The sequence below is a fragment of the Orbicella faveolata genome, unplaced genomic scaffold, assembly GCF_042242905.1.
Source record: "Orbicella faveolata isolate gen_17 unplaced genomic scaffold, um_ofav_v1 contig_12, whole genome shotgun sequence".
Lineage (NCBI taxonomy): Eukaryota > Metazoa > Cnidaria > Anthozoa > Scleractinia > Merulinidae > Orbicella > Orbicella faveolata.
The window spans coordinates 17,460,222-17,481,170 of NW_028301539.1; the positions used below are offsets into that span (position 1 = coordinate 17,460,222).

The following is a 20,949-nucleotide window of genomic DNA, read 5'->3' on the forward strand; positions in this document are numbered from 1 at the left end:
GTAAACATTTTGGTTGTCATGACAGCTGCCCAAAATCCAGGCGGCCAAGAGACGAGAAGTCAGTCGACAACGAAATGCACAACAACATGCAAGATATCTGAATTTATTACTTGAGACAAACCTTAATAAGCATGGCTGAAAATACTTCTACTACCAGTATAACAGAGGAAGATCCGTTCAACGAGGACGAGGTAAGATGAGAATTTTGGCGCCAATCCGAGACGACATGTTGGAAACTGGTCCGTGTAGTGTTTTTGAGTAGTCTCGTTTTCTTCCATTTGCTTGCCTTTGTTGCAAGAAAAACTTGCATTTAAAGTCAAAGCACCTTATTTAAGATTCCAAAAGGTCCAAAGTTTGTAATCTCATATTATCTAACACTCTGAAACTCGATCGAAAACTCTCAATTCCGTGAGATCGATCGATGCTTTTTGAGATGTCCCAGATTCTCTTGCTTAAACTCGTGTTTTGTGCACAGTACATTTAGCCATGGTGTAACTCAAACTAGTTTCTTGATTTTTTTTTTTTTTAGCCTTAAGGTTGAACCTCGAAGAGTCATCGAGATGATGAACTTCGTCTTGAATGGCTAGATCCAAAAGTATTTATTTTTGACTAATTTTGAACGTGCACACCCTTTTAGGCCGAAAGGAGGTTTCTGAACTCCAAACCAACTTGTTTTATTGTCATTGGGAAACCGGTAGGTACAGTATGTCACAGATCTGTGCTTGCACAACTTAGATGTACACAAACTCTGTTGAAGAGTTCCTTTGATGTGGCTATCAGGGTTACATAGTATATAGTTTTACTTTGGTGACATCAGTGTGTTTGGAATACAATTCTCAGCTAAATGATTTAAAAATTGAGAATCCGAGCATGATACCCCTTGAATTGCATGACGCTATGTATTACAGTGTACAAATGTATGTTCTATTGGTTTCTACAAGCAAAGATTTGTTAGTGTGTGGTCCAATTATGGTACAACAAATACTACAGTTGTACATGTAATTGAACATCAGTAATAATGGTAACAATCATGTGGTTAATTGTATCTGTTCAAAATTCTCATTCCTGATTGGTTTGTGAAATACAGTTGGACCCCATCATCTCAAACTCTTAAGGGAAACAAAAAAAGTTCAACATGTCGGGGGCCGGCAATAGTAATAGTCAATAGTACATTGTCCAGTATTTGACTGAGGAAATGTAAACAAGGGAAAATGATCTGAGTTCTAGATAGCGGGGAGTTTGAGATGGCCACGTTCAAGATAACAACGTTCTACTATACTTATTAGTTGTGTAACAGATGATCATGTAGATGACCAATTACAGCTGCCAAATTAAAACTGTTTGTACACATACATGTACACATAAGATATTTCACTAAGTTGTCAACAGAAAAAGGCTTTCACATGATGTGACCTCTCCGATGAAAAGTCTCAGGAACAAGTCCCTGCATGTGAAATGCATTTTTTGACAGGAAATCTTGTTGCAAAAGTCAAAATTATGTCTGCACAATTCAAACTGCTTAAAACTGAAGTGTGAAGTCCCTGTGACTTGTCCCCTGAAAATAAAGGTTGGACAGACAAGGCAACTAATCCCTGTGTTATATCACATCATGTAAACACCAGGTGCTAAGTCAGATGGACAAGTCTCATAGTGGGTGCCAAATTAATTTATCCTTCCCTCAGTTTTAAATTTCCCTTGTGTACAGGTTATTGAAATTGCTCACCCAACTAGTCTCTGGATTTTACTCCAATTACCATTGTGCAGTACCAAAAAATATCCATACTCCCCCCACAGAAGAATTGGAATTTCCTGGGGGGGTGGGAGGTTCTCTAAGACCAAAAAATTTAAAGAAATGCATTAAATTTAATTGGAATTTCCATAGGGGTGGGGGGGCTTGGAAAAAATCCCTTCCATGGGGGAGGTATGGATATTTTCAGGAACTACACTTTACAAATCACTCTCAGTTATTCACCAAGCTATAGAAGATAGTATATCGGTAACTCCTCACAAAATAAACTGTTTTTAACAAAACTTTGCCGCATAATTATACACCTGTACTCAGTTACACACTATAAGACCTACACTGTATCTGTACTTAGTTAGGATTAGGTCACTTCCAATAGAAATTCCCTGTTCATGTACATGTAGATGTATGTTTTGTGTACATTGTAACAATGCTATCTCCTTTACAATCAGGGATCAGGCAAGACTACTCTTGCAAAGAAGCTTGCCAGAGCATGGAAATGTGAGCTAATTAATGGTAAGTACATGTGCCAGGAAAGTTCTATTTGGGTTGGTAGGAGTAATTATTAAAAGAGCAAGACTTGTAAAAATGGGGCAAGGCAGATCATGAAGACAATGGAAAAGGATCCATTATGACGTTGATACATGACTGTATGTTCAAGCTAGGATGAAGAGGATCAGTTTTTCCTAGCTCATTATCAAATTTTGAAATTGTATGCGCATGTAGAAACTTGTGACAAGTCATGGTTGATAACAATTATACACTTAAACTACATGATTTTATTATATATGGCCAGCTCTGTAAGTGGGCAATACAAACTGAATCCTGTGTTGTAATTTGCTGGTGGGCAAGATGGAACTATCTTGCTTACCCAGGATTACTAGCAGTATCCTTTGAGAAGCAAATTTTGTTCTGAATTCCATACAATACATGTAAATCCTATATTGACCAAACATTTTTGTTCAAGATGCCTGAATATGAGTGTGTTTATGTACCTTGACTGCACCTTGGTCCATATATATGCAAACAATTAAAGATCGTATCTACTGAGCAAGCTTGGTCAATTGGTCAATAACCTGTTTGTGCATCATGTACATGTATAAGACAGTGCAGAACTTGGAGCTTCAATTTATGAGTAATAGCTTGCTTTCTTTTCCACCCAAGGCTCAGAAATAATAAATCAAGGAATTGAGCTTCAGACTGAACTAGGTGCAATTGCACAAGGTATTTTACTCAAAGGTGAAGCAATTCCTGAAGAAGTATGTGCAAAAGTCTTGCTGGAAAAAGTCAGTTCCCCAGAAGTTTCCCATCATGGTAAGCACAATCTCTGGAATTTTCAGATTAGTGTATAAAATAACTTTTAATTAGCGGCGAACAGTAGTTTCAAGTTCCATTAATTAGAGGTAAGAATAATTTCTTATTTTAAAACTTGCACATGCTGCAGGACATGTATTTCAACAGAAATGTTACATTAGAAATGTTGATCAAGTGCCAGACTAGAGGTCAGAAAAATCCCTTGTTTTAAAATATCCACAAGATGGAGTATTACAAAAGAAATATTGGCAAAAGTTAGTGGAGGACTATTTATTTTCCTTTCTGTTTTCAGGATATGTTTTGGATGGATTTCCATCGTTGTGTGAGGACTGGTTATCCATGGCTGATCAACTTGACCTTGTGAAGAATCTCCCTCTTACACCAGATTTTATAATCAACATCAAGGTGAAGATAGAATTGATGTACTTTTAATAGTAACATAAGTATTTGAACAAATTCCTTTTAGTTGATCTACATTTGTTGGTTGTTAAGATTCAGTAGACCAGAAAATCTACAAATTGTAAAAAAAAATTATTGTCCACAACTTTTGCTAAAAAAAATTATTCATTAGTAAATACAGCAGTTTTCAATTGAGTGTCGTAAAACCAAAACCAAACCAGTTACTTACCAATAATAGACTACTCAGTCAATCTGAAACCGTAGTAAAACAAAAGCATTAAACCAAAGTAATTGTCTAATTACATTGAATTTGACACTCAGTTGAAAAACGCTCTATCTCAAACCATAGTAAAGCCAAACCAAAACCAAAACCAAAGTAATTACCTCAATTGAATACCGCTCTATTTCCTACATAAAGTCTATCTTTTCCTGGTGGAAACAGAATGCTGATATTCTACTACCTTTTTCCAACTTCTAGTCCTCTTAGAGAACTACTGTTGAGTTATTAAAATAACTTACAACAGAGTACAGTCTCATAGTGTAAAACAACTCTAATAGCTAGATTTTCTGCCAAAGTGACTGGTATCCAAAAAGACAGGTACACGTTTATACTTAATACTTGATGGTCAAAACATCAACTTACACTGTAGGTGACTTTGAGACTTCAGATGCTCATACCATTATACATGTACATGTACATAGACCTGATTAATGTAGTTCCCCTCACATTGATTCTTTTTGTGTTAAAATTTCTTACCAGATCCCAGACAAGGATCTGGAGAAACGCCGATGTGAGCAGCGTGTAGATCCTCTAACTGATGTAATATACACAAAAAGTGAATATGCCCCAGAGGCTCCGGCCACTGATGCAAAAGACAAAGAGGATGAAGAGGAAGAAGAAGAAGAGGAGGAGGAAGCTGAAGAAGAAATGATTGAAGAAGAAGAAGAGGTCAGCTATGATAATAGTGATGCATTTCAGGATTGATTTCATTGATTGAGGATAGCAGAAGACACTTGTTTGATTTTTTTTCCCATGGCTCCCCTTGCATGATTTTTTTTCCCAGAAGTTTTTACAGTGCAGGAATTGTTTTTGGAAATTGCCCAACCCTTCCCCCCTTCAAAAACACAATTGTCCATCCCTTATAACATTGCTTGAAATGCTATCACGTGACACAGCTACATTTGTGACTGATCAGTCAAGTTTAACTTAAATCAAACTTTGTTTTTTCTACAAGGACGAAGAAGAGCGAGAAGAGATCACGCCCGAATTGGTTGCAAGACTTGTGACAAGGCCGGAAGACTTGCCTCAGAATGTGGCCTCTAGCATCAAGAAATATCGGGATATGATGCTGAGAACTCTGGAGGTATTGTCCATTGATATACCTTGTTCTGACAGTGTTCGGTAAAAGATAGAATTCCATTAAGAAATTGTTCTTATTATATGATTCATTGCATGCATAAATATATAAATTGATGCAAGCACTCTATAGAATAATGTGATTTGATCTGTGTTGCTTTTTTAGGACTACATGGCAGATCATGATCAACAGAAGCTCATAGAGTTAGATGGCAATGAGAATCCAAAAGTAGTCTTTAAAGTGAGTAAAACTAAGTTTCTTCTTTCAAGTTTTTTCATTGGCTACATATCCCTTATAAAAGTCACACATAAGGCCGCACTTGTGTGAGGTATGTAAAGATTAAAATTCCTTTACTACTATGTACTAGTAAAGGTGTCGCAAACCGCATTTATTAATTTATAGCTTTTATATACATTTATGATGGCTGAGAAGTGATGAAAACAAGTTGCAATTTTGCTCTCTTCCAAGACTGCCCTCGCAAAAAAATTATTTCTGAAACTGGTATTATAGAGATTTCAGTCCTCTCAATTAATAATATTGTTAGAGTAGATACTTGTGATCACTGTAGCAATAACTTGTGGCTGTAAATGTCCATTTGTCCCCTGAGTTTTTTTCCACATTTATGTTAACTAATTTTTGAAGTACTTTTTCACTTCTTTTGCAATGGTAGTCCCTCATGATGAAACTTAACACCTTCAAGTTGAACCACGCCCTTGTTCCCTTGCGCCTCCAAGGAGGAGAGGAAGGTGATGAAATATCAGACGACACTGAAACTGATGACCTTCTTCGGACATTAGCAGCAACAGAAATGGTGGCACCCAAGTTCCGCTGGCGTCGCAGTAAGTGGGGACGGGCATGCCCTGTTTCACTGAAAGAAGGCAACATTGTTCAGGGAATGGCACAGTTTTCTGTCAGGTAAAAAAAATTATAATGCTGGTCAATTTGTCCGAAATTGTGCAATGCTTACCGGAGAATGCTGCCAAATTAGAGTGAAAAAAAAGTGAAAGTTCAAGCTTACTGTGGCTAAGTCTTCATCAGCCTTTGGCTTGCAGATAATAAACTCTGGTTTCTGTGCATAGCGTGGAGTAACGAGGAGTATTGCTCTACCCCCACCTTCACCTGGAAGGGATGCTAGTTCATTGTAGGCTACTTCTCCCTCCCCAAAAGGGTTCATCGTGTTCCCTTAACATCTCACCAGTTTCCATTTATAATTCTTAAATTGTAACTTTTCTTACTTTAACTTTCAGTTTCTTGGACAAACTGTATGTGATGTCAACAAATGAAGCATTGGCACACTTCTTGCGGAATCCTCGTCCCTTCCTGGCTCCTCAATTGCCTTGCCCTCCCTGTAAAGTGTGTGTTTTAGGCCCGCCTCACTCTGGCAAAACTACAGTGGCTCATGCACTGGCCCAAAGATACAAAGCCAAGGTACAGAAAATGACTTATTAATCCTCCCATTTTCAGCATTGATTAAGGTGTAATTTCTCTTAACTTTATCGATGGCAAATAAACCAGGCAAGTTATGAGAATTACATCTGCAGATTGTGAGGTCCTGATATTCCATTTATAAGCAGTTACCTAATGCAACAAAGTTGAATTTTGCACAATGTTTGAATAGTACCTCTTGTTTTGGAGTTACATGTAAGTGAACATTATGACATAGAAACTGAATCTGATCCTCACATTGATTGAATCTTAGGAAAAAATAATTGAATACCGACCAAAAACATAATAAAAATAAAGAAAGACAAAGAGTAAAATATGTTGGTAAACTGTCTTCTGGCCTGGGTTGTTCGAAAGGTGGATAACACTATCCACTGGATAAATCACTATCCAGTGGACAGTGTAGTTTGTTTTGTTAACACTTATCTGCTAGATAACGATTTATCCGATGGATAGTGCTATCCACCTTTCAAACAACTGGGGTCAGATGGTTTGACAAGTAAGGCACCTTTTCCTTCTTTTTGAAGGAACCCCCCCCCCCAGGGGGGTACTCCCTTACATGGGCTATATAGGTATGTGCAGCCTTAAAGGGTATCGTTTTTTAGCCATTTTGGTCATAAATAGGGTATTGATTTTGGCCGTTTTGGTTATAAATAGGGTATGGTTTTAGCACTCTAGTCTTGAATTGGGTATGTTTCTTATGTTTATGTTCTTCGTATGCTTTCATCTTTATCAATAAAACCATCAACAAAAGCCCTTCATACCTGTAACTTACGTTTGGGGCAACTGTGTTCGTAACAGCTATCAAATTTTTGGACAGGTCATAAATAAGGTAGCAAAAAACGCAGATTTTGGTGAGTGAGGGTTTTAAGAAGTGGGCCACACACCCCCACCCAACTTTTCTGGAAGTACACCCCCCCCCCCCGGGGGGGAACCCTCAATTTGATGTCAGGACTAAAAGTGTTTCCACGGCATATTTTTATTTTTTTAGGTATCAGATGGAATGAATTATAATAGGCCATGTTCGTCTTCTCGGTATCGGAGTGGAACTAGCTTGCAACTGAGGCTCCTGCAGGGAGTCTTTTCAAATGCAAATGACTCTAAGCACTTTTTAATGATATTCCCCCGCATGAACCTCCATTTCAAGCTAGTTCCAGTCCATTGCCGAGAATATGAATATGGCCTATTGACAACACATTCTTGGAAGCCAAGAGAATTAACTGAGATAAAATTTCCTTGCATTCATCTTGTGTTACAGGTGTTTGACATCGATGAGTTAATCAAGCCACGGATAGAAGCAGCCAAGAAGAAAATGATGGATGAATTACGAGATGAGACTACCGAATCTGCGATTTCTAAAATAACTGCTGCAGTGCAAACACAACAACTTGAAGCTGCGGAGGACGAGGATGAGCGTAAGCCTGCTGCCTTTTAGGGGCAGGGGAACTCCAGTGTGAAAACGTCGGGGATGCTTCTCGTTTCGGCTCGCTTAGCGGTGTAAATCACGGATTTTGGTCTCATCTGGGGTGTCCAGAACAAAATTCCACAATTTTTAGCACTCAAGGAATCTTTTAGGGTTGCACTTGAAGTAATAAAAAAACATGCTTTCCGTTTTAAAGTGGTACATTTAAAGGGATCAAAAAAGAGGAGCCACACCCAGGTTGGTCTCTTTCGGGATTTGATTCGAATATTTTTGACGAGCATTTCCAACTTTTTCCACATGGGAGTCTCCCCCCCCCCCCCCCCCCCCCACACGGTCTGGTGTTCCCATTAATTAGCAGTTAAGTTACATGTACGATGAAAATATTCCAGGAAAATAAGAGATTTACTTTCTACTCTTTTGTGTTGCAACAGCTGAACCACCCCCGGCTCAAGACAGTGAAGAAGCCGGGGAAGAGAAAGATGGCGATGAGGGAGAAGCTAACGAAGGGGAGAAAACACAGGATGATGACGAAACAAATGGCGATGAAAAACCCAAGAAGTCTGCTAGAGGAGAATTGCCGATTGATGCTAATCATCCTGAAGTTGTTAAAATTGTCAATGAAGCGATGGCTGAAGCTGAGAAGCGAGAGCCTGAATTGTCTCCAGACGAGTACACTGACGTGATCGAGGAAGCGATCCAGCAAAGATATGCTGAGCTGCAAAAATTGAATCCTGATGGACCACAGTAAGTCTATAGAGCTGTAGAGATGTGCTTTGCACAAAACACAATAGGTGTTTTCCTCAGAACTAACCAAAAGAAAGGTTTTCGTTACGTAATTCATGCATATAGCAAGGAGAAAACAAAAGGTTATTCATGGTCGTGGACTTTGCAACATAAATCTGGTACCTTTGCTTGCTCTTTGGAAGTTTGATGGGTTTCAAAAATAACCCTTGCCCTTTATTAACTAGGCCTCAAAAAACTGTTTTCCTGACTTTTCCGCCAGTAGTGATTCAGAGGACCAATCGACCAAAAAGAGCCTTGTGTGTTTTCCCGCCAAACATATCCCTAATATGGAGAAACCCTTGTTCAGCTGACCTATCAGAATACTGAAAAGCAAGTGACGTCAATCCGTCCACTTTCCTTTTGCGTTTTCGTGTAATAACCAAACGTCCCTCGTGTTCGTTTCCATTCGCTAAACCAATCAAGTTGCTCCATTCTAGTTCGTTTATTTCTTTGCTTCAGTTCACGCGTTGTCATTTCAAGGTTGTACAAAAATCGCTTCAAGACGATTACTTCAGTGCTAAGTGTAGCAACGACATTTGGGTGCTAATGTTTTCTTTGTTTTTCATTCCAAGTGCTGGTGGGTACATTTTGGACAACTTTCCAAGAACACGGGAGCAGTTCACTTCTATGATTGAAAGGAATATTGTTCCTGACGAGGTGATTTACCTGAGAGATGACACTGACAATGGAGAATTTCTTCTCAAAAGATGGTATCACACTAACAAAGAAGGTATGTAGCAGGGGAAGACTGGCAAACAAACAAACATTGCTTACTCTTACAAAAAAAAATTGCATAATATTTAATTGTACATTCTTCTTTTGCAAAATCAGTTAAATGCAAAGCACACAACTGTTTGGCGTAAAGATATGCAATCATTCATAGAGCTAATTATGAAAGAAATTCAATAGAGTTAGTAAAGAGATTTTTCTTATTTTGGCCTTTGGACGGAAATGTTTTCTATGCCCAAGCTATTTTGGGAGACAGCAAATTCTACGAAAGCACAGCAAACGTTCGTTCGCGTTTCATATTTTGTTTGCTTGGGAAAAACTCAAGCTGAATGATTTCTTCTTTTCCAGAACTTCATGAGAAATGGGAAGCGAGACGGGCAGAGGAGCGGGCTCGTCAGGAAGCAGAGCGTGCAGAGAGGGAGAGAATAGCTAGAGAAGAAGCGGAAAGGAAGGCTGCGGAGGAAGCTAAGAGAAAAGAGGAGGAAGAGAGACTTCGGCGGGAACAAGCAGAAGAAGCTGGTGAAGGAGAGGAGGCCGGAGATAAGGAAGAGGGGGAGGAGGCTGGGGAAGGTGAGGAGAAAGCTAAGGAAGAGGAAGAGGAGGGTGCTGCCGGTGCTCCTGCTGCTGAGGCTGAACCCAAGGATATAGAGACACCCGAGCTGCAGCCCTCGGGAGAAGATCTTACTCTAGGTGCAGGACCTGAAGAGGAAGAACTAGTTCTGGATTCAGACATGCCACCCAATACACCAGAGACGGAAGAGTTTAAGAATCTCAGAACGAAATTTGATCAAGATTTCCCTCAGCTGCTGTCTGTATTGAAAGGCACAAACAACATTGAACCTATCGCAGTGTCCGTTGAAAAGGAGACAGACAACTTGAACAAGGAGGTCATCAAGAGAATTGAAGGTATGTGTGTAGGAACAGGGAAAATGTAGGCTACAGTCGTTAAAAGAAACGCTAAACAAAAGAAGAAACTGGAAAGCTTTAGCAACCACGAGAAAGGTCCAAGGACGATAGTTATCTGCACGGTAGATGCATTAATGGTTTGGTTTACGGGATTTCAAACTATCCTGAGGACTTTTAATGAATAAAAGCAATGACTGAAACGAAATAAAACTCATTACGGTTCTCTATAAAAACAGAGAATTCGCAGAGAATGGCCAAGTAATGCACCAAAATTCTGCATAACGCACTCTCACTTAGCTTAATTTGTAAAAACACGAGCAGAACATTATAAAAACGGTTTCTTAGTCCAGTTTTCGCCCTGTCTCTTTCACGCAACGCTTTGCCCTGAGAGCGAAGCGTTGCGTGACAGAAGGGGGTGCAGAACTGGAGTAACGGTTTCGTTGCTGTCATCGTCAGTTGCTCTGTTGTGCATGTGTATTAATGTGCGCTGATACTCAAGATTTGCTTTTCTCTGGCAGCTCCCTTTAGCTACCGTGGATGGGAGTACACCGGAATGGACCAAGACGAAGAAGAAGAAGATTTTGCCGAGGAAGAGGAGGAAGAAGAGGAGGAGGAAGAAGACATTTTTAGCAAGGACAAGAAGATCTTTGGTGACACTAATCACTACTGTCCCGTGATGCTGAAGGAGAAGTTTGTTCTGTGGCCTGGTATCGCTGAGTGTGCAGCAAAGTACCGCGAGAGAACTTACTTTTTCTCATCACCTGAAGCCAGAGGTACATTCTTAGAAGAACCAGAGAGTTTCCTCCCGAGTACCAAACCTCTTGAGGTGAGAAACTGTCAGCAGATTTTGACTCCTGTGGATTTTGAAAACTGTTCTGTAAAATTGTGTACTCTTGCTTTGTGTGACCATTTTTCTTTCTGCCTTGGTTTGTAGCCTCCTCCAATTCGTCTTCTGATCGTCGGTCCCAAAGGAGCAGGAAAAACCCTTCATGGCCGTCGTCTTGCCAAGCAGATGGGTGTGTTTCACATTTCATTCAAGGACCGTCTGCAAGAGCTTATCATCGCCAAGACCAAGAAGAGGATTGGACCCGAGTATGAGGACGACGAAGAGGAGTCTGGTGAACAGGCCGTCACGGCACCTGATGGACTGGAGGGAACTGGTTAGTAATCAAAATATGCAATTTAAATTTTGCTCCCGAAAAGTTCTGTTTTAGCGGAATCAAAGTTCCCATTATCTTGTGCGAGTCCGAGTTCTTTATTATTGACTTTCTTTTTTTTTCATTTTGATAACAAAATGTTCTGTGGGCTTTTTCGTCAGATACCGAAACTGTTCCTAAGGGTGGAGAGGGTGAGGGTGAAGGCGAGGAAGGGACTGAGGACGAGGCTGAACTGGAACTTACTGACGAGGAAGAAAGCATTCGCGCTAATTTAGCTGAAGGAGAAGCTCTACCGAACGAAACTTTGGACAAGATTCTGCCTGCATGGTGGAACGAAGAACCATTTAGGTGAGTCACGAAGATAAATAGATAATGTGAGACAGTGCAATATTAGCCCTATCTTGTATCAACAAGAATCTCACGACTCTTGGCGGACATTTGCTGTTCCAGTTGGGAGCATTTAGTTGCTGATCAGCTGCTACATTTAATTTACTGCTTAAATATGATCGCAGTATAGTCAGGTGGAATGGGATGCTGATTTTTCGGAAGGGTGGAAAAAAGATCAACTGTGAAAGTGAGAGAAAAAATAATAATTTCTCTTCTTTCGCATTACTGATGCGTCTTTGCCCTTGACAATTGTACGCTCAGGTTTGATAGACGGACAAGAAAAGGCGTATGTTTGCCCAAACTTTCATTTGATTTCCGCCAAACATTTCCAAATGGGGAAGTGAACACTAATTAAAAGTATTAAATCAGCGCTATTTATTGTTTCTGACTAGAATATCCTTGGGTTTCTTACCAGGTCTACTGGGTTCATTTTGGAGGGTTTCCCTCGTACTGAAGCCGAGGCTCGTTACCTGTCCTCCTCTGGCCTGTTTCCAGACATAGCCGTCATTCTCGCAGTAGAAGACACTGAAATTGTTGACCGGCTTCTGCCACCACTGCTGGAAAAATGGCGCAAGAAACGGGACAAACGAGAAGCAGAGAAAGAACGACAACGAGCTTTAGCCAAGAAACAGAAGGTGAGTTGAAGACTCTGCTTCTACGTGCAATGATTCAACAGTTCTTCATTCCCAAACCAGTAATGAAAACGGATTTTGTGGGCATTACAATGTAGCCCCCGATTGAAAGAACTTGTTCGGGTCCGAACATTTTGGTTTGTTGTATCTGACGCTTGTTACACGTGCACAAAGTTTGTTTCTGAGCTTCATCACTTAAAGTAGGGTGCACTCCATTGAAAACTTCACATCTGTCCCGAAAGCACAGGACTGAGCCCTGGTGATCTCAGACGAGTAATGGAGTAAATGAAAACACGTTTGAAGCCTTTTGTAAAAGAACGATAATTCGCATCAGTATAACACGTAAAAATGTGAGACGGTACTGTGCTGCTGTATTCTGTTTCACATTTTTGAAGGGTGCGTGTTTTCTTAAAAAGTGATAAATGACGACAGTTTGAACAAAATGAACTGTTTGCTTCGAGTTATCGTTGAGCTTTTGTCGTTCTATTTTTAATCAAAAGGACGAAGAACGAGCGCGGCGACGGGAGGAAAAGATGGCGGAGATCGCGGCAAGGAAAGCCGAAAAACAGGTAAGTACTGCTTTGCAGTCATAACTCTTTACACACTGTTCACAGCCTCTCTATTTTTCAACGCAAGCGAAGGAAAAAGCAAGCAAAGCGAGCTCGAGCGCGAAACGGGGTGGGGTCTTTCGTTTTGTGCTGGCGTCCAGTTCTCTCGCGATTCTGTCCCCGTTCAACGATCGAATGAAAAACGAGAAAGTAGAGAGCTATGAAAAGACTCTTTAATGAGCAGATGTTTCCCTCCATTCCCGCCGCCAAGTCCAATACTTATCACTGAGGAAGGGCTAGGCCCGAAACGTCTGCTATATAATTGAGTTTATTTTGGCCCTGTTTTATCACTATTTATAACTTTTTAACTAAATCGCACTTACGTTGCCAGGCCCGTAAGGCGCAGCGAGACAGCGATGACAGCGAAGAGGAAGCAGAGGAAGAGGAAGAAGAAGAGGATATCGAGGCACTGTTGGACGCTGAGGACGAAGAGGAAGAAGAAATGGAAGAAGAGGAGGAGGAGAGTGAAGAAGACGCCATTGAACGATTGAAAACAGAGATTGGAGATCGCTATGACGAGGAGACCGGCAAAGTGGCAACTGTACAGGTCAGTGATCAGCGTCTAACTTCTCCTTCGAATACAAAGTCAGGTTTGTAAGTGACGAGAACATATGAACTGGTCAGCTAGAGGAAACTGGGTTGATCAAATTAATTCTCTTGACGAGCGTCATAGGAAATAAATCAACCAGTAAGGTGGTTTCAACCAGCTTCACAACCTGATTTACCGGCTAGACAACATCATATGTTGCCAATCTTTTTTACCCACAGATATTGCATGGTTTTACAGCTTCTTTTCCGTCGGAAAGTAACATTCCCTAGAGCTTAAGTTCTACCACTTTTCTTTGATCCGAATAAGCGTATTGGCAGGCATATATGCATATTGTCATTCCATGCCATTTTACGAGATGTTTCTTTTGTCTTAAAAAGGAAAGTAAAGTCTCGTGCAACTTGTTCGACGCTACACCGAAGCAGGGAAAACTTACTTCGCCAAATTGAGGATATTTGTTTTCAATTTCCAAATTAATTATTTCAGACAAACCTGTGTTATAACTACAGCTCTCCTTACAAACAGGCTAACCGCAATCTTCTCTTTTTGTATTTCCAGGAAACGCTAGAAGAGATTTCAATTCCTCGAGTTGAGATCAACGGTGGACGAAAGCCGAGGATCGTGGAATATTGTATAAAGAAAGTTCTCAAGCCTGTTGTCGATTTCAGAGAGAGTCTGTTTGATAGATGCTTCGCCATTGATGGTTACTTGGCGAATAGAATGCTGACCATGGGCTACAAGTTTCCAAGTCGCTTTGGAAGATGGTGCCCAGTCAAGGTAACGCAAAGAACTTAGTCAACGTGTTTTATATCAAATCCGCGCGCGTCCTGTCTCGCGTGACACACGCTTTGCGCCTGCATCTTGCTTTACCAATGACTCCACAAAACCACCTGTTTGATGTTAGGTTGTTTGATTTTTGAAAAACCCGAAAATGGTAATCAGCAGTTGTAGGATATTCTCGAATCCTTGAATCGGAATATTTGAACCTTGGCAAGATGGTATATATGGTGTATAACAATGTGAAGTATATATGAAATGATTCATATTTGAACTGCGGTTGTAGATGAAAGTGAAGAATGCCCATCGCAGTAAATTTTCCAATATTACTGCGATGAGCATTCTTCACTTTCCCTGGTATACAACACTTGTTAACTTAACAACAAATTCCAATTGTTTTCTTTCAGTTAAGTTCACAATATGAATTTTATAATTTCTTGTTCATGGCGATGTTAATAGTGCAGGGATTTTCCTCCAACATACTTGCAGTGCTGTTAACTCCCTGTTTAATGCTCCATTATTTTCATTTTCTTCGCAGCTCTTGGAAGGCGAAGTTCTTCCTCCTCAGCACGGCTCCGGGGTTTACACCTTCCCTGTGGTGTACAGACGGAATGTGTACTTCTGTTCGGGACGAGACGAGCGGGAAACGTTCATGCAGTGCCCGTTCCGTTTCTTAAAACAGCCTTCTCCTAAGCCTGTTGTTCCTATCAAAATGGCGGTTATCGGACCTCCAAAGTCTGGCAAGACTGGATGTAAGTATCAAAGACAAGATGGCGTTTTTCTTTACTGGGCAGAAATTAAATTTCAGTTTGGTTTTCACGTGTTCATTTTGTCATACTGTAAGTACGAGAAGGAGCAGGGGACAGAATAGACTAAAACGTGAATATCAGTGATAGGAAGAATTTAAATTTTGGTTTAAATTCCTTCTGATCAGTGATATTCAGTTGGCCTTGTTTGGTGACGGCTATTAAGAACGGTGCCTACTAAATACAAAGACTTTTGCGCCAGGCTAAGACCACGCGGAAAAAGCAGATCTTTGCAAGGGCTATTGGAATCCACAAAGGAAAGTTGGGGTAACCATGCATTTTTCCAAGATAATTAGCTGACATCAGCATTTTTCTGAAAAATAAAGGCAAGGATATTTCTTCACAGATTTCTTTAGAATTCGCCTTTACATACAGAAAAGCAAACACATTTATAAAGATCTTAAAACTACATGGTAAGTGGTAACACAAAAACCAGTTTTGGTATGTTTTTAATAACAAAATCGTTCCAACAGCGCTTTTAGCGTCTAGCGTCTCTTTTAGCTAAAATACAGTCTAAATACCTTTTGCTCACAACGAAAAGCTAATCAAGTGTTGAATAGGCTTGCCACTTCCAATTCATAACATAAAATGTAGGGCTAACCACGCGTTTTTTAAAGTTATCGATCTTTTTTGAAAATTTTTACGGTGCCCATTACATTTCTTTCCTGTCACCTCCCCAGTAAGTAAAACATTTGTGTCTCTAGCACTTGTTTTGCGCACGCACTACGCCATCTGCAGGTACATGTTTACAGTTGGATTTCAGTATAATTTTCGATAGATAACAGCTAGTTTTTAACTGGAAGACGTTAACAGTTAATGGTTAGCGATATGCTGCTATTCTGGTGTTCCTTTTTTAAGTACAGGTTCATTTAACTTTATTTGGTCACAGTAGGAAAATTTTGCTTTCATTTTAGTCGTGTACTTGGTAGCGTAATTGATTGCGTCAATGTCAATCCAGCGTGCGCGTGGCGCAGAACGTGTTGTTGACTCGGCGCAAAGTTACGTGATAGGGTTTTTCTACTTTTACTTACCCCTCCCCCTTCATCCCCCTCCCTCCCCCGGCTGGGATACTATTCCTTCACAGGTACCCCCATAGTTAAAAGGAGGAAATGGTTATAAAGTCCTGCAAACTTTTAAAAAGGAAACAAAGATGACAAGAATTTAAGCTGGAAGGTCCCCAACCGTGAGCAATCTGTTGTTTCACAAAACGTTTCCAACAGACAAGGAAGCTGCTATTGCACAATTTAAGCAGTTGTGAAAATAACGCATCGGTATCCCAGAGGTCATGGGTTCGAATTGCGTTCACGCCTGAACCTTTTTTCAGGCTTTAAGTTCACAACTTACTTTTGTGTTAACACGTTGTTTCTATTTCGTTGCAGTGGCGAACCGTTTTGTGGCAGAGTATGGCGTCGTGAGACTGTCCATCGGTGAAGCGATAAGAAAATCTGTGAATTTCCAATCGTACACTGAGCTTGCTCGTCAGATCAATCTTCACCTTAAGGCTGGTAACCCTGTGCCGGATGAGCTAGCGGTACAAGCATTAGAGGTGGCTTTGCTAGATATGCAGTGTCAGACACGAGGGTAAGATTATACGGGAATCTTTGTTTACAATACAGTGGAACCCCGCCTTACGGTCACCTCGTTGTTACAGCCACTTTTTTGTCTCGGCGAAACGCCCATACATTTTCTTTTAGGAGAATCCCTTTAACGCGACCTCCTCGTTAATACGGCCAACGGCCACATTCTAAATTCCCAACCTGTATAATCCTTTGTATTTTTACTCCGTTTATTCGACCACTCAAATAAGTTTTGTTCATTTTTGCCGTTGTTAATGTTGAATACACTGATTGACAAGTTATTGATTGACATATTGACAATTTTTCTCACCATCGTTTTCTCGTTTCTACTTATAACTTTAGTCCGGCCACATTGGGTTTTTGCTCTCTCTCTAAATCATCGCTTTTCCTGCAAGACAGTCAGTGTCAACAACACACTATTCCTTTTTGTCCCAAACGTTTCCCCTTAATCAACTTCCCGTGAATTAACACGCCATATTGTTCGTTCGTTAGGTTTATACTTGACGGATATCCTGTTACAAAGAAACAAGTAGAGCTGATGACCGAGCGAAAGATCATCCCCGTCAGAGTCCTGGAACTACAAGTGGAGGACGACGAGGTGCTGAAAAGAGGGACCGCTGACCGTCATGCGCCTACAAGGTGACTTTATAGGATTGAATTAAAATAGCATGAAAAGCTTGAGTCAAATTAGTACTTTTGCCAGCGATCGTGTAATTACTGCATTAAAACATGGTGTACCTAATTTGCTTTGGTTGTTGCTTTTGTTTTGTGTTTGTTCCTGATTTTGGCAAATACAAATTCTTCGAGCACGTCTCCCTATGAGAAGCCCTCGTTGATATCTCCTTAATTCTCCTAATCTGCACAACTAATTTGCACTGATGTTGGCATGAGAGTTTATATGTTGATATCTCTTGTACATCATCTCTGCCCCAGGGTTCTTCCTTTGCATGACAGTCAACAGATACTCGGCATCAGGCTCAACGCCTGGCAGCAGGAGATTGAGGCCGTAAGAGACTGGTACCAAAAGGAGCATAGAAACTGGGTGCCCGTTGACGGTCAGCGGTCCAAGTGGTGGATTTGGGACCAGGCTCTGGACGAAGCTAGGAAAAGTGTCCGTCAAATTCAGACGTATTTACAAAGGCTATCAGAAGGTGATGATTATGACAATGTTTACGTTAGTATACTCATTTGAGAAGTTGGCGCAGCTTAGGCTTTTTCTCAATGCTGACCATTTTTGTCAAGATGGGTTTTTGTTTAAAATTTTCTCTTGAAAAAAGATCTAAAATATTTCAGACCAATATATTTCGTGGAAATTAGTCAGGTTAAACTACAGTGTCCTGAGCACAGTTTTGTCTCAATTTTTTTCTGTGTAACTTGATGTGGTCAGTCTTACAACATAGAATTTTCAGTCCTGTTAACCAAAGTATTATATCCAAGATCGATGCACTGAGAGCGTAAAAATGTCACCTTTTTTTTTGTATGGTCTTTCAAGATACAACATCACACTTAGAACTGTGTTATTCTCGCATTATCTTATTGTCTCGTTTCTCGTTTCGTTTCCAGGCAAAGCAGCTTCAGTGGCTGACATGTGTATTACGCCCATTGAGTGTCTTCAACGCCTAGGTGACTACGATCAATACTGTCCAGTCAGCCTGGCTGACCGCGGTGAACTGGTCGACTGTTCAGTCAACTCTTCGCTGGAGTTTGCCGCTGAGTTTCGAGGGCGTTATTACAAGATGGCGTCGCGAGTGGAGCTGGAACTCTTTCTTGCGGACCCGGCTCGTTATGTACCTCCTTTGGCCCCCAGAAAACTCCCCGAACCCGAGCTCCTTCCAAGAAGAAGGACTGCGGCAGACGTTAAGACCATGTTCCCGAAACAGATTGAACTTAAGGGCTATTGTCCGGTCACGTACTTGGATGGCAAACTAAGGTTGGTTATTATTTCCTAGGGAAAGGGCTCTAAGTCACGACATACCCATATGTCACGCATAGTTTAGATGTCACGCGATATAGGTCTTTATTGAAGTTTAGGTGAACATTTGTTCAAATCTAAGGGAAGCTTAAAGTAAAAAAGGAATATATTCGCGTTTGAACGTTTCTAGACAACCATTACATCTTTGTGGCCCACAATAAAAGAGCTCCCAGTCGTACTTACCTTTATAATAATAATAATATATAGTGAGGGAATCCAACTCGCCAAAGGCGGTTTTCAGTGGAGCCCTCCGAAATAAAAATCACCTAAAAATGACATAAATAAGAGTTACCTAATAAATTACTACAAGCTAAAATAAATAAGAGTAAAAAGAGTTCGTATTAGTTAAAAAGTTAAAATTCTAAAGATTAAAATTAGCTGAAATCATTCAAAAAAGTTTTCAGTTTTGCTTTAAAAATAGATAAAACACGTGTGTCTTTTAATTCACGCGGGAGGCTATTCCAGTCCTTCGCTGCTTGATAAATGAACATTTGCTTGCCCCAGTTAGTGCGAGGGAGGGGCAAACGAAGATCATTCAATTGTCTCGTATTGTGCGAGTGAACAGCTTGATTTCTAATGAAACTGAAGTCAAAATCTGTTGACCCAATTAAGCACTTATGAATTGCGGTGCAACGATGAAAAAATCGCCTTAAAGCAAGTGGCTTGAAATCAAGGCTTTTCAAGGCTTGAGTTGACGAGCTTCGGATTGGAAGGCCCAACAGTACTTTAGCAGCATTATTCTGAAGTCACGCATAGTTTAGATGTCACGCGATATAGGTTTGAGCGTGGCATTTCTTCGCTCAACTTTCCTGGAATTTCTCCACAGGTATGAAAATATCGTCCCAGGAGAGACAGACTTGGTGGTAGAGTACAGAAAAAAATTGTTCTGCTTTGAATCGGAGGAGAAACTGCAGAAATTCATGAGGTAACTTCAACAATTGTTCGGATTTAATTTTCATGACCATTTCAAGAACATTTTACTTTGATAGCGTCTAGCTTATCGGTTAAAATATTAAATTAATATTTGAATTCAAGTGAGGTGTCCGCAGTTTGCAAGAAAATCGAACCTCCCTGTACAGTTGATTTACATAACGCAAAAGAAACGATATTTTTTAGTTTTTGTCCAAAAATGTTTAGGTACTAACAGCACACAGTAGCAGAACAAAAGGAAAGCCCCGGCAATAACTCAGATGTTTTGTTGTTGTTAACCTTCCAGGCTACCAGAAAGGTATTACGGGCTGACATTACCACACAAGCTGCCGCCTCGAAAGGAGCCCTTACTTGTAAGTGGACTCCCCATGTTGGGTTACATGGAGCAGAGTGTGGCCACTGCTCTCACGAAAGCGCTGACCGCAGTCGGCTGTTTTAAACCCAAGTATCCGTTTGTTGACGCCAAGAAGTCTGCTCTGCTTTACATCGCCTATCATCTTAAAGGTAAGAATAATGTTTATCGAGTTCTAGCGATTTTTTTAGGGCGTCCCAGGGGCACTACGTGTAATACATTATAAATTTCGCTGTTTCTTTTTTTTTCCAAAAGTTCACGTTAATGGTAGAGATATCCCTTGTTCCCTCAAATTAATCCCAGAAATATCCCTTGTCTACTAAAAAATCGATCATGTTCCCTTGTTCTCCCAAACCCCTGGGAGGCCCTCTCTAATCACGAGAAACCACTCCAAAACACGGGGGGAGGGGAAATTGAATTTGCCTCTTTTTTGCTTAAAAAAGGTGGCGTAGAGGCTGCAGTGATGTCAGGCTTACATTTAGACCGTAGACCTCTGTCACAAACTGTGGTTTCAGTGCATTTTGTGAGAGCAGATACAGCGAGTGCAAACTCACAGCATTTTGTCTTCTTATTTCAGCCTACAACCCCAAGAGCAGCGAATATGTTCGCAAGAAATACAAGCAGAAATTGATGAGATTCGAGGAAGAGTGCGAGCTGATTGGCTATCTCGGTAAAGAGATGACCAATCGCTATCGAGAACCGGAGGAACTTCCAATTGACTTTGATCACAAGCTGTCAACCTTTCTGGCACTCAAGGACATCGAACCCACAACCACGTGGTGTGCGTGATGCGTCAGTCACAGAATGTTGGTTTTGCGTGACGAAAGTCGCGTTAGAGAACAGAGTATTTATTATTTTTTTAAGGAAGCCTGTGTATACTTTGAATATCATGACCGGTGCTACATGCCTAGTTGAATTGATGTTGTATAATAGATATGTAAATATGTTGTCTGCAGCAATTGGCCACTGTAAATAAATTCGTTTCGCTTGATCTTTCACCTCTGCTTTGCTTGTTGTATTCAATATCAGCTGGGGGAAAATAGACATTGCTCGTGTTTTATAACACCCGGTGGCGAAGGCGTGGGCAAACACTATACTGAACTCG

At 40.6% G+C, this 20,949-nt stretch overlaps 1 protein-coding gene across 1 annotated transcript; it reads left to right on the top strand.

Annotated features, from left to right (window-relative positions):
* Window positions 1–15: 15 nt before the first annotated feature.
* On the top strand, window positions 16–20,842 carry LOC110060815 (adenylate kinase 9-like). The gene is made up of 29 exons (XM_020767610.2): window positions 16–191; window positions 638–694; window positions 2,197–2,260; window positions 2,909–3,058; window positions 3,351–3,463; window positions 4,218–4,406; window positions 4,693–4,821; window positions 4,981–5,055; window positions 5,486–5,730; window positions 6,063–6,243; window positions 7,517–7,673; window positions 8,113–8,425; window positions 9,037–9,194; window positions 9,542–10,099; window positions 10,618–10,925; window positions 11,034–11,259; window positions 11,418–11,604; window positions 12,059–12,278; window positions 12,776–12,844; window positions 13,215–13,430; window positions 13,989–14,207; window positions 14,746–14,959; window positions 16,393–16,594; window positions 17,083–17,229; window positions 17,524–17,741; window positions 18,154–18,520; window positions 19,389–19,487; window positions 19,779–19,996; window positions 20,422–20,842. Exons 1-29 carry the CDS (start codon window positions 132–134, stop codon window positions 20,631–20,633), a joined length of 5,571 nt encoding a protein of 1,856 aa, XP_020623269.2. The 5' UTR covers window positions 16–131; the 3' UTR covers window positions 20,634–20,842.
* Window positions 20,843–20,949: the final 107 nt, after the last annotated feature.

What these genes read in the sequence shown, in the direction of transcription:
- LOC110060815 (XM_020767610.2), top strand. Translation starts at nt 132, where the DNA reads ATGGCTGAAAATACTTCTACTACCAGTATAACAGAGGAAGATCCGTTC. An exon ending in TGATGCTGAGAACTCTGGAG is followed by an intron (nt 4,822 to 4,980) that starts GTATTGTCCATT and finishes TTGCTTTTTTAG; the next exon opens with GACTACATGGCAGATCATGA. An exon ending in GCAAAGTGGCAACTGTACAG is followed by an intron (nt 13,431 to 13,988) that starts GTCAGTGATCAG and finishes TTGTATTTCCAG; the next exon opens with GAAACGCTAGAAGAGATTTC.